The 13,445-nt window shown below is 39.9% G+C and overlaps 1 protein-coding gene across 9 annotated transcripts in view; it reads right to left on the reverse strand.

The window, feature by feature from the left end:
• SCAF11 (SR-related CTD associated factor 11) overlaps nucleotides 1-13,445 on the reverse strand; it is a 72,987-nt gene that overhangs the window by 39,545 nt on the left and 19,997 nt on the right. For 8 of the 9 annotated variants that reach the window (XM_008259359.4, XM_051851001.2, XM_051850997.2 and 5 more), the window contains exons 2-3: nucleotides 4,305-4,386; nucleotides 1,898-2,055 (exon numbers count right to left, since the gene is read on the reverse strand). In XM_008259359.4, the coding sequence (XP_008257581.2) occupies nucleotides 1,898-2,055; nucleotides 4,305-4,365 (219 nt within the window). In that variant the 5' untranslated portion in view covers nucleotides 4,366-4,386. Of the gene's footprint in view, nucleotides 1-1,897; nucleotides 2,056-4,304; nucleotides 4,387-13,445 lie in introns of those variants that run through there. The other variant, XM_051850999.2, reaches the window with a different exon arrangement.

The following is a 13,445-nucleotide window of genomic DNA, read 5'->3' on the forward strand; positions in this document are numbered from 1 at the left end:
GAAGTGAACATGTGCGTAGTCTACAATCTAGCAATTCCTCTTCTAGATACATACCCCAGAGAAATAGACTATGATGAAAAGCTTCTGGTTGTGTGAAAGATGCACTATGGAGGAGTACGGAGAGATGGGAACTGTGTCTATGTTATACATATTATTGTGTGTAATAGTATTATTATATGTCTGTAATTTTCTTAGACAATGTTATTGAAGTTCAGAATTACGTGGTCACTGAAGAGAATACTGTAAGTACTAAACTGAAATCTTCCACCCATCCATCAAAACTACTCTCTGCCTGAAGCAAAAATCCCTTTTTTAAAAAAAATTCAAATGAAGGTATACTAAATTCAACACATATGAACTCTTTAACTGGGTGAAAAATTTTTTCTTATTTCATTAATCAATGTTCCTGCAAACATACAGATATCTAACCTACTATATTAACTCAGCAAAAGTCAAAACACTTTTCCCAAAAATACATTTTCATCTACCCTTAATCCCTCCTTACCCAAGACCACTTTAAGTTGAAACAAATCTTTTCCTCCCTATTGCAGAAAATTGGCCAGAGTCATTACAGAAACCTATAGTCACCCTTCCACACTGTTAAGGAAAATTAAGTAAAACATGGAAATATGAAGATGACAATTATGTAATAAACAATTAATTTCAATGCACTAGGGAAAACAGATCATTTGAAAGCACCTAACGTCAAAATATTTTTGAGATTTATCTCCTTTACTAATTTTCACACACTGACAAAATACTAACTTGGAAAACATACCACGATTAATATTAAGAACAACAACTTTCGGCCAGCGCCGCAGCTCACTGGGCTAATCCTCCGCCTGCGGCGCTGGCACCCCAGGTTCTAGTCCTGGTTGGGGCGCCGGATTCTGTCCCGGTTGCTCCTCTTCCATTCCAGCTCTCTGCTGTGGCCCGGGAAGGCAGTGGAGGATGGCCCAAGTGCTTGGGCCCTGTACCTGCATGGGAACCCAGGAGGAAGCACCTGGCTCCTGGCTTCGGATCGGCGCAGTGCGCCGGCCGTAGCAGCCATTTGGGAGGGGAACCAACAGAAATGAAGACCTTTCTCTCTGTCTCTCTCTGTCTCTCTCTCTCTCTCTAACTCTGCCTGTCAAAAAAAAAAAAAAAAAAAAAAAGGAACTTTCATTAAAAATTTATAATAATGGGATTATACATTAAAATTTAGTCAAAGTATTTGGCTTCAAACTGGTCAACACAATATATTAAATGTCCAAAATGTCCTATTTCTTAATCATTTACTATCTATGAACAATCAGTAGAAATTAGTTCATCCTAAATTAAAAATAGGAGTTACAAACTAGAGTTGTAAATTCATTTTTGCCACGTAAGCTATGAGATCCTCGCCAAGTCACGGAACATAAAACCCAAGTTTCCTCATCTGTAAAACCACAGGACACTACTACATCTGCTCTGGTGTTATTCCACAAGGCTGATATAAAGAAGAAATCAAATAACCTGTGTAAAAATTCTCTGAAAAATATAAAACAAACAGCAGACAGAAGACGTTATTAGTAGTGAATAGACATCCTACGAGGGTCAAGTACACTGAAGACACTGAATTAATACAAACTACCAGGAAAAAAATAGTTGGATCAGTTCTTCCTGTATGGTTTAGTTGTTTTAAAGATGGTGTGCAATGCATTATGAGAATAAATGGTTGAATAAAAGAAAATAAGAAGGAAATAATGTGATAGCATTTGAATAATACCTGTCCACTAAAACCTGTCCAAAGTAGGGGAGAATTACACTGTAATGTGAAATAATTTATGAAAGGCAGTATCAACTCTAAATTCAGATGAGATGGCATGAAATTATGCTAGGTATTTAAAATACAGTATTATTTGTGGTTCATACTTACCTCTGCCCATTTAAGAATACAGGCCATACAGAAGACATGATTACAGCTTTCTGGAAAACCAACCTCCTTCTCTAATAGGCAATTAAGACATATTGGACATCTTTCAGTCTCATCATACAATAGACTGGTGGTGGCAGTGTTATCTCCATTTTCTTCACCTGTAAAGGAAAACAGCCACGTATGCTTTCAAGGCTCCCAGAATCAAACTTGACTTACATTTCTAGCGTTGTGGTAGACTACATTTTGTCTAAAGGGTCTACTGCTACAAACCAAGTATATCTCAAATTATAGCAAACACACCAATATCCCCTACATTCAATTCTCTACATTTTTAATGAGGACGTAAAATGAGCTTTTCATTTGTTTAATTTTAAAACATTAATATAGTTCAAAATGTAAAAGAAAAAAAGGCTGTAGTAACAAATGATATACTCAACTTGACCCCATTCGTCCAGTACCACTCAATCCAACAAGTAACAACTGAAGTCTTTTCTGTGTTTTTGCAAAGATTTTGTTATTTAGTACACATAAGAGCAAATGCTCTTACACATTCTTCCACATCTCCTTCTTCATACAAATGCTAGCACACGGAACACATTAATTAGTCTGCCCTTTTTTTTCCTGTATTTTCTATTCAATTGATGGACACTCATTTTCAACCTTGGCTGTAGCAGTTAATATTGCAATGAAAATCTTTTTGTTATGACATTTTTAGAAGTGTATCTATGGAACAAATTCCTAAAATGGAATTGGTTAGATCACCAGGTAGGCACATTTGTAAAAGGAATAGATATTGCCAAACTCTCCTCCTTAGGATCTGCATTAATTTCAACACCCAACTCATAAAAAATGCTAACTTGTAAGCAAATAAATAAACTCTAAACCTCAACAAAAAAATAAAAATAAAGGAACAGTTAGAATGTGAACAGTACACAGCAAGCAATGGAAAGCTGGGACTGTCCTGAGTGCAAGTGTCCATACTACGAATCATTTCTGGAGACTTGGCTTCATCCAGAAACGCTTTGTGAAGTCAAAGCTCTCAAACAGAGTTAAAGTGTTCCCAGGGTGAGTTCAGAGAGAAGCAAAAATAAATCCTCTAGAGGAAAGAATCTCTAAATTAGGCCTTCAGGATTCCACAGATCAAATTTATCAAATTTGAGCTCTCATTCAGACATCACCAAATCTAAGGAAATACACTGACTTGAGTGAAAATCAGTAGCAATCAATTTAGAAACCCACTGGCTTCAAGTATGACACAGAACCATTAATAACAGATTAATTAGACCCGGAACAAAGAGTACCGGTAAACCAAAAGAAAAATTTGAGGAAATTACCTAGCTTCCAGAAGACAAAAAAGTCAGATATAACCTGTGAAAGAGAGGCTCCACCATGAGGTCAGAGTAAGAGCTAGCATACTACCTGAAATTCAGAAGAGAATAAAGCAGATGCAGTAAAGAGGTAATGACTGGGATACAAATAAGAAACAAGAACCAGCCAGTTAAAGGACACAAAATACATGCTAATCCAGGGAAGTGAAAATAATCCATGTCTGGAGACAATGGACCAAAATCATACTACACCAAAGATGAAAAAAATAAGGGAAAAAGATCATCTACAAGAAAATGTTAACTAGACCAGTAAAGAATTTATGGATAAGAAGAAAAAAAACAACAATACGGCTAAGCAGTATCTTCAAAATGTTAACACAGAAAAAAAATCTTTCAACCCAGATTTATTTCTGTTTCCCTGCAGGAGTAAAAAAAAAAAAAAAAAAAAACTTTCCTTTGAAAGTAAAACTATCTTTGAATAGGTTTGAGAAGGTTAAACAGAAAAATTTAGAGTTTACCACCAACAGACTGTCACTAAGGAAATTTCTTAAGGTCTTTTTAAGGAAGAAGAAAAGAAATGGGGAGGAAGGATACCCAATCAAACAACGTTTCAAACAGAATCTAATTTGTGGTGCTTGGATAAAACAGCCAAAAAAAACCCAAATGAATATTGCCTATATATAAATTGAGGGTAGGACAATAAGAGCTAAAGTGCTCCAAGGTTTCTCTTCTATGGGCAATGACCATCAGCTTTTTAGAAGCAGAGGAAAATATCAGCACTAACTTTTTCTTAAGACAACAACAATAACAACAAAAAATTAAGTCTTAAACCACTAGAGAGCAAAACTTTAAGAAAAATAAAAGTTCCATCAACAAAAATTCTTGATCAATCAAAAATAAGAAAAAAATATGTATATACTTCTCAGGCAGCTTATTTTGGAATTCAAGAACACAAGTAAGTAAAATAAAAATAAGCAAAAAAAAAAAAACCCTTGTGTATTATAAAAGCTATACAGTTGAACAGTTTGGAAACACTTAGTTGTTTTCAACACACAAGCTTTATAAAAATTCAAAGTTACCTTCCATATCTTCATATTCCTGATCTCCCGCATTTAGGGTATACGCAGTTTTCTTCTTCATTTCTCCTTGGCGTAGGGTTTCCTATAGGATGAATCAAAACAGAGAAATTTTATGATTGCCTTTTCCCAGTAATATAAAAATTCAAAAAGAACTCTTGAATTGTAAAAAATTATTTTATATAATACAAGCCAAGCCAATCACTTTGTGGATAATCCAGTACTTGTATTTGCTGCCACCAAGAAGCCTTATATAACTAAAATGAAAAGCCTTATGTAACTATTAACTAGTAAAGACCAAATGGGAAATCTTTGTGGCACAGTCCCAACCCCAATCTGAGCATAGGGAAAACAGATCTGAGTCTTCCCAGAAGGCTGTGCATGCTGAGAATCTTAAGGCTCTCAGGAACACAGATGAACAGATGCAAAATGCCATTTGGTTAGGCCAACCTGACTAGAACAAGAGTGAGCAAAAGCATGTGCAAGTATGGATGTGTGAGTGTGTATGCAAGCCATGAACTTCATCTCAAAGATCACAGTGCAGAGCAGTAAGTGAAATAAGCAGAGCAATGCAATTCCAGCAGGACTCATTACAGATCTCTAGTGATGAGAAAATCTGACTCAATGTTACCAATTCCTCTGAAGAGTGACAAGATAAAACACTGTACTTTTTTTAAAGATGTATTTTATCTATTTGAAAGACAGAGTTACAGAGAGAAGTGAAAACAGAGAGAGAGAGAGAGTCTTCCATCTGCTGGTTCACTCTTCAAATGGCTACAACAGCCAGAGCTGAGCCGATCCAAAGCCAGGAGCCAGGAGCTTCTACCAGGTCTTCCACAAGAGTGTAGGGGCCCAAGCACTTGGGGCATCCTCCACTGCTTTCCCAGGCCCATCAGCAGGAAGCTGGATCAGAAGTGGAGCAGCAGGACTCAAACCAGCACCCATATGGGATGCCAGTGCTGCAGGCCAGGGCTTTAACCAAACCCTGTGCCACAGTGCCAGACCCTGTAAGTATTTTTTTAAAGACTGGTATGCCAGCAAAGTACAGAACGGACTGCAGAGAGGAGAGTTCTGCATAGCCGAGGAACAAGCCATGAAGTTAACCAGAAAATTAAGAATGTAAAGAGCTAAAGAATTTCTAAGAATTGGTGAGCAAATACAGAAAAGGAGTCAAAGATTTTTCTGGCTTAAAGGTCCAGTAAAATGGTGATATAAGGAAAAAATGAACTATGGGAATGGAAGTTAATTTGGAAGTCAGGGAAAATAAAATTATTTTTTCAATCAATTCTTAATATTCCATTTTTTAAAAAAGAATTTGTAGCCATTTTTAAAAACTTGTTTATTGGCCGGCGCCGTGGCTCACCAGGCTAACCTTCCACCTTGCGGCGCTGGCACACCGGGTTCTAGTCCCGGTCAGGGTGCCGGATTCTGTTCCGGTTGCCCCTCTTCCAGGCCAGCTCTCTGATATGGCCCGGGAGTGCAGTGGAGGATGGCCCAAGTCCTTGGGCCCTGCACCCGCATGGCAGACCAGGAGAAGCACCTGGCTCCCGGCTTCGGACCAGCGTGATGCGCCGGCCGCGGCGGTGGCCATTGGAGGGTGAACCAACGGCAAAAGGAAGACCTTTCTCTCTGTCTCTCTCACTGTCCACTCTGTCCAAAAAAACAAAACAAAACAAAACAAAACAAAACAAAAAAAAACAAAAACAAAAAACCTTGTTTATTATTTATTTGAGAGCGAGCGAGCAAGATCTTCCATTCACTGGTTCACTCCCAGATGGCCCCAATAGCCGGGGTTGGGCCAGGACAAAACCAGGAATTTCTTCCTATTCTCTCTTTTGGGTGCAGGGGCACAAGCACTTGGGCCATCTTCTGCTGCTTTCCCAGGCGCATTGACAGGGAGCTGGATGATGTGAAGGAGTGGGGTCTTGAACTGGAGTACATATGGGATACTGGCATCGCAGGCGGCAACTTTACCTACTATGCCACAACACTAGCCCCTTAGTAACCCTTCCTGAAGAGATGCAAGCACGTAACTTCAGTGAAACGTCCAGACACACTTACGGAGATCAAGACACACTCAAGTCCCAACTTCCTCAGCTGTGATCCTCATACATATAAAGTAATGTTTCTTTTTCTTAGTTTTTAATATAACTTACACATACTAGTTTCTACATTAAAGGTATGAATCTCCCAAGAAAACTCCTTCTTTGGTAAAATAAGGAGAAATGCAAAGTCCCAAATTTTGGTTCAAAAAACAGAGCAAAATCAGAAGATAAGAATCTTAGGAACACACAGAAGAATGATTTAAGGTTGTAGTGGACTAAAGCTCAGTGCCAGTCACTCCTAAAATTTTACACTGAATCAACAAACCTTCATAAACACAGGATGTCAAAACAAGAAGAAAATTTTCCACTCAGTCTACACTTGCAACATTTGTTTTAGTTCTGGTGTTTTTTTGTTTTGTTTTTGTTTTGTTTTGTTTTGTTTTTAAGACTTATTTATTTATTTGAAAGGCAGAGGCAGAGAGAGAGAGAGAAAGATAGGTCTTTCATTTGCTGGTTCACTCCCTAAATGGTCACAATGGCCAAAGCTGGTCCGATCCAAAGCCAGTAACCTGGAGCTTCTTCTGGGTCTCCCACGTGGGTGCAGGGACCTAAGCACTTGGGCCATCTTCTACTGCTTTCCCAGCCCATAGCAGAGAGCTGGATCAAAAGTAGAGCAGCTGGGACTCAAACCAGTGTCCATATGGAATGCCAGCACTGCAGGCAGCAGCTTTATCAGCTACGCCACAGCTCCAGCCTCTGGACACACAATATAATGATAAAACAGTGACAGCCCTGGAAACCATACCACATGCAGAAAGGTAAAGTGGGAAAAAAATGTTTAGCCTGGAAGAACAGAAAACTTAAGATGAATGTTAGCAGCTATCTTCAGATGAATGGACTGTTCTAAAAGAGGCAGAACAATCTACCAATTAAGTATTCAAAGGCCCAATGACTTCTGAATCTTTTTTTATTTTAAGGCAAAGGTCTATTTAATGCTACAGGTAGTTAATCATTAGGCAATTCCTTAAGTACAACACTGAACAAGACAAATCCCTGGTGGGAAGACAAAATAAATGAGTAAACTATGTTAGACGTTGAGAAATGCCCTAGAAACAAATTAAACAGTATGGCTAATAGAGTGAGAAAATGGAAGCTGTTACTTCACACAGAGTGGTTATGGAAAACCTCTCTGACAGAGCAGCATTTGAATCAGCATCCACAAGGCAAGAGAAGGCAATGTGGACACCCAGCACTCCAGGCCTAAGCACTATAGGCAAAGGGAGTAGCAAATACCAAAGTCCCAAGGGAGAGCAGCACATCTGGTAGAGTGCAATCAAGGAAAAACTGTAGATAAGGACAGAATAGAAAACAAAATCACACAGCACCTCTGGCTTCTCTTGAGTGAGATGGGCCACTCGCAGCAATCTACGGTGGACACAGTGGTGGCTTGTCCACAGTGGTAGCAAAGGTGATGGGAAGCACTCAGACTTGAGATGTGGTTTGAAAACACAGCCATCAGATCTGCTAGTGGATGGAATGTGCAGTATTGTCAGAGAGCAAGAAGGCAGCACACCTCAAACTGCACTGAGCAACCAGGGGGCAGAGTCGGCTTAGAAGATTACTGCTGGAGAGTAAATACATCAAGCTACGCAGAGGTTCCGCTCCTTGCTACCCATGCAGAAAGGCAGCATCAGTGTCACCTGGGAACGTGCGACCCACACAGGGCACCTCATGGGCTATCCCACACCAGTCAGTCAGAATCTAGATCTGATTAAATCTGCACGCAATGAACGAGAGAGGTGCTGCTGTCAAATACCCTCCCAACCTAGTTGATTTCAGTCATACTGTGCTCCTCTATGACCCAACTAGGATTTTTCACTTGAATAAAATCATACCTTGGTATCTCTCCCATGATCCTAAACACCTGATAATACAAAGATATTTCAGTTAGAGTTAATTCAATGGGGGAAGTCAATTTAAAAATTAACACGGAGTGGGCATCTGGCTTAGCACTGAAGATGCGCACCAGGCTGTCCACATCCCATACTGGCGTGTCTGAATTTAATACCTGATTCTGGTTCCTGAGTCCAGCTTCCTGCTAACGCGTATTCTGGAAGGCAGAGGTGATGGCTCAATTACTTGAGTCTCTACCACCCACGTGGGAGACCTGGGCTGCGTGTCTGCCTACTGCACGTATCTGGGGACTAAATTACCAGACAGGAGCTCCTGCTTGCTTACTACCTGTCCATCTCTTTCTGCCTTTCACCAAAATAAATAAATAAATAAATAAATAAATAAAAATCAAAACACAGCATTTTTAAATCCTAGGCTTTCAGGTATAATATACTTACACAGTATACTCAATCCCTTTACACAGCTCAATAATTTATTTCTCCTACTTGAGAGTCTAATCTATGTTACTTGAACAGTTATCTGCCACTCCCCAGGGTGTGCATTACCAGGAAGCTATAACTGGAAGTGAATCCAGGACAAAAACTCCAGGCACTCCAATATGGGATGCAGACGTCTTAACTGCTGCGTGAAATGCTTACCCCCAGCTGCCTGGTTTTGCTGAAGGGCAGCTATGCTCGTTTCTTCTCACATTTTGATGTCTAGAAACTGTTTCAATTTTACCCCAACCTTATAACTACGAACCACAATTAGTAAAACTGAGGTGGATATAAAACTCAGAAAACTTTTAATCAGTGTTTGTTTTAATGGATTCGTTTACATGCTTTCAGTTACTAGTTCAAATCAATTCCTGATAATACTTCCTAACTCAGTTCCTGAAAAGATTCTCAGTGATTGGGTTGCAATTCCTAGGACTCTTACATTCGATTCCTCTATTCTGGATCTATCTTCAGCAAAGGGCATGTTGTCTGAGCACCATTCACCGATTAACAAACAATCCTATATGCTGTTGTTTATCAGATAAACTGGAAATGAAGAAGTTCAAGTCAACGACACTTACAAGTCTCACAATGAAATGAGTTTCATGTTCAATCCAGGATATGAAGCTATGCTTCATAAAGACTCCAAAATTCTTACACAGTCTGCAATAGCAGTTGAGAGTCAAAATATGAAGCACATCATCTCACACTGTGGTTTGTGACGACCAATAACATAATTACTGAAGCAAGCCATCTTCAGAAGATTAAAATGAATAAACAATAAAAGATTTTCAAAGTGAAAAGCAAGCCAAAAAATCTCAGGCAGAAGACAGACTGACTTGAAAACAGAACAAGTGTTTATTAAAAATGAGAGTTCGTGACAATTATTCTAAAAGACTAATTCTCTACATCTTTCTTCACTTAATGTAACATCATCTCCTCAAGAGGTGAGACAGGCACTGTTGCACACTGCAGGATCACACATATATTACAAATATTATATATTTTTGTTATACAATAAAAGATAAAACATAATTGACAAATGGTATTTAACTATAAGCATAAGGAGATTCAAGCTGCCGTTACACACTGAAGTACATAAAAAGGGAGATCAGGAAGTACCGGTTCCAGGTGAAATGGAATAAATCCATGCTGCCTTGTTAATTTCACTGAATTAAAACTACTGAAGAACAGAGCAATTATCTGAAGACACAGAAGCAAATAAGGTCAAGAGGACTGGGGAAGAAACTAGAACCAGAGTCTCCGTGTAAGTTTACAACTTTTCCTCATGCATAATGTCCTGACCTGGGCTTGAGGAACTCTGAACCCTAGCCAGTAAACATTGGTAGCAACAGAGAAGGCTCAATCAGTCTCTCCAGTTCTGTCTGAGGACTGAGATGGGCCTCCTAGTGCTCACAAAGAGGGAAGGAAATTGCTGCCTCCTCTCTGCCTGCCCCTTATTCCTAGTCACAACTCTCAAGCAATCCTGTGGCAGTGGTGGCTGCAACAGTTGCAGAAGAGGAACCCAAAACTGAGAGGCACCATCCTCAGCGACAGCACAAACTGTAGCCAGTTCCTGGATTTCTCCTCTGCCTTCCTGTCCTTGGATACAGAAAACAACATGGGAAGAAAGGAAGGACCCAGAAGTCTAAAAATATCACAGATATAACAGAAATGAAAAAGCTTGAGAACGTCAGAGTATTGTTCTTGAATTCCTAGTTCACCCCTGAGCTGCACATATATAGAGCTGACCCAAAGGAGCATTCCATAGACTCTGAAAACTAAAATACCAGCTAATCCCCAGGCAGATCTGAGTAGCAGTGGCTGGTGTACACAATGCAAACTACAAATAGTACTGTGAAAGTTTTGAAAACAGAACTGAAATTAAAACTACAATCTAAAAAAAAACTGGTTGGAACTTGTTATCTGAACTCAACAGGTTCAACATCCAGTCAAAAAGAGAAAAAATAAAAATTTTACAACATAGTATTGAAACAAGATACAAACTTTGTAATATAATGTTCAAAATGCTCAGGGGGTGGCTCTGTGGCACAGTAGGTTAATCCTCCACCTGCAGTGCTGGCATCCCATATGGGTGCTGGTTCTAGTCCGGGCTCCTCCTCTTCCAATCTAGCTCTCTGCTGTGGCCTGGGGAAGCAGTGGAGGATGGCCCAAGTGCTGGGGCCCCTGTATCCACGTGGGAGACTGGGAGGAAGTTCCTGGCTCCTGGCTTCAGATCAGCGCAACTCCGCCGGCTATTTGGAGAGTGAACCAACGGAATAAAGACCTTTCTCTCTGTCTCTCTGTCTATAACTCTCTCTCAAATAAATAAATAAAATCTTTAAAAAAAAAAATGCTCAGGGACCGGTGCCATGGCTCACTAGGCTAATCCTCCACCTGCGGCACTGGCACCCCGGGTTCTAGTCCCAGTTGGGGTGCCGGGTACTAGTCCCGGTTGCTCCTCTTCCAGTCCAGCTCTCTCCTGTGGCTCAGAAGGACAGTGGAGGATGGCCCAAGTGTTTCGGTCCCTGAACCCACATGGGAGACCGGGAAGAAGTGCCCGGCTCCTAGCTTCGGATTGGCACAGCACCGGCCGTAGTAGCCATTAGGGGAGTGAACCAACAGAAGGAAGACCTTTTTCTCTGTCTCTCTCTCTCTCACTGTCTATAATTCTCTCTCTCTCTCTCTCTCACTAACTCTGCCTGGCAAAAAATGAAAAAAATAATTTAAAGAATGCTCAGAACACAATCCAAAATAACCTGGCATACGGAGAACCAGAGTAACTTCAAACACTCATGGGAAAAGACAATCAACCGAAGCAAACACCAAGAAAATGGAAATGCCAGAAGTATATACTTGAATTACCTAAAGGCAGTACAAAAACACTTAAAAGCAAGCACTCCTAAAGCAAATAGAAAGCTAAAATCACAGCAAAGAAATAGATGATATAAAGAGCCACCAAATGTAAATTTTAGAAAAAAGGTCACTAACTGAAAATTAAAAATATACTAGATTCAATAGAACAGAAACAAAAGAATAGTCAGCAAACTTGAAAGCAGACCAACAGAAACCATCCAATCTGGAAAACAGAGATACAATATTGAAAAGTAATCACTAGAGCCACAGAAATCTATAAGGCAATACTACAACTCTGAGATTCATGTCAAGAGGCTAATGAGAGGAAACCAAATGCAGTGAGAGAGGAGAGGACGACACAAAAGGACAGGAAGAGGAAATATGACTGGACACTGCAAAACGTAGTGAAAAACACAAACATCTACCTTAAGAAGCTCACAAACTCCAGACAGCAGTTTCAATGATATCCATGATTGGACATATCATAGTCAAACTGCTAAATAGTATGAATGAAGAGGAGTGAAAGCAGCCAGATAAAAACAATGTAATATTATTACTTATGAGAGAAAGAAGAGTTAATGATTTGCACAACTGGTGGTTTCTCATCAGAACCCAGACAGACCAGAGGACGTAAAAAAAAGAAAACACATGTAAACCTAAAATCCTATCTCTAGTGAAAATATCCTTCAGGAAACGATGTGAATCAAAGCACATTATCAATCTGCCAGTTCTGAAAGAGCAGTTAAACACGGTCTTCAGTAACAGGAAGCAGATCATGAGGAATAACGGAAGAGCAACAGAAATGGTAACTCTCTCAGTAAATATGATTAAATGTTCTGATTTTGAACTCTTAAAAAATATGTGACAATTGAAAGCAAATATTTATTATACTTTCTGGTAAGATTTCCAATACATTTTGAAGTAATACAGACAAAAAAATGTAAAGAGAGGGATGTGCATTTTCAAAAAAAATTTATTAAAATGCAGCATACATACAAAGAAATGCACTTGTACAGATCAGTGAATTTTTTGTCATCCAGTATCAAGAAGGATGTGCATCTGGTCTACTGGTTAAGATGACCATGTCATACATCAGAGTGCTTGGATTTGATACCTGGCTCCAGCTCCTGACTCCAAATTCCTACTAAATGCAGACCCCAAGAGGCAGCAAGAGTGACTCAAGTAGGTGAGTCACTGTTACCCTGGATAGACTTCCAGGCTCCTGGTTTGGGTCCAGGTTGGGGACTGCTGCAGGCACTTGGGGTGGGGGACAGCAGATGAGAGGTCTTTCTCTTTCTCTGTATCTATTTAGAGTCACTGGGCCTCTGAAATAAATCAACCTTTAAAAAAACAACATACATAAAAAGTGAGAAGGGTAAAGAGACATACATAGTGCTAAGATTTCTTCTACATTTCATCTGAAGTGATAAAACACTCGCTGGCATTGTGGTATAGCCACCACCTGTGACACAGCATCCAAAATGGGCACCAATTTGTCCCAGCTGCTCCACTTCCCATCCAACTCCCTGTTAATGGCCTGGGAAAAAGAGTAGAAGATGGCTCAAGCACTTGGGCCTCTGCCATCCACTTGGGAGACCTTGAAAAAGCTCCTGGTTCCTGGTTTTACCCTGGATCAGCTCAAGACATTGTGGACACCTAAGGAGTGAACCAGAGGATGGAAGGTATCTTTCTCTCTCCCCTTCTCCCTCTCTTTCTGTGACCTTTCTCTCTCTCTCTCTCACTGTCCACTCTGTCAAAAAAAAATTTTTTTTTTAAATTAAAAATAAATAAATAAATACTGGGGCTGGCGCTGTGGCATAGCAGGTAAAGCTGTGCCTGCAGTGCTGGCAACC

Source organism: Oryctolagus cuniculus, chromosome 9 (assembly GCF_964237555.1).
Source record: "Oryctolagus cuniculus chromosome 9, mOryCun1.1, whole genome shotgun sequence".
Classification (NCBI taxonomy): domain Eukaryota; kingdom Metazoa; phylum Chordata; class Mammalia; order Lagomorpha; family Leporidae; genus Oryctolagus; species Oryctolagus cuniculus.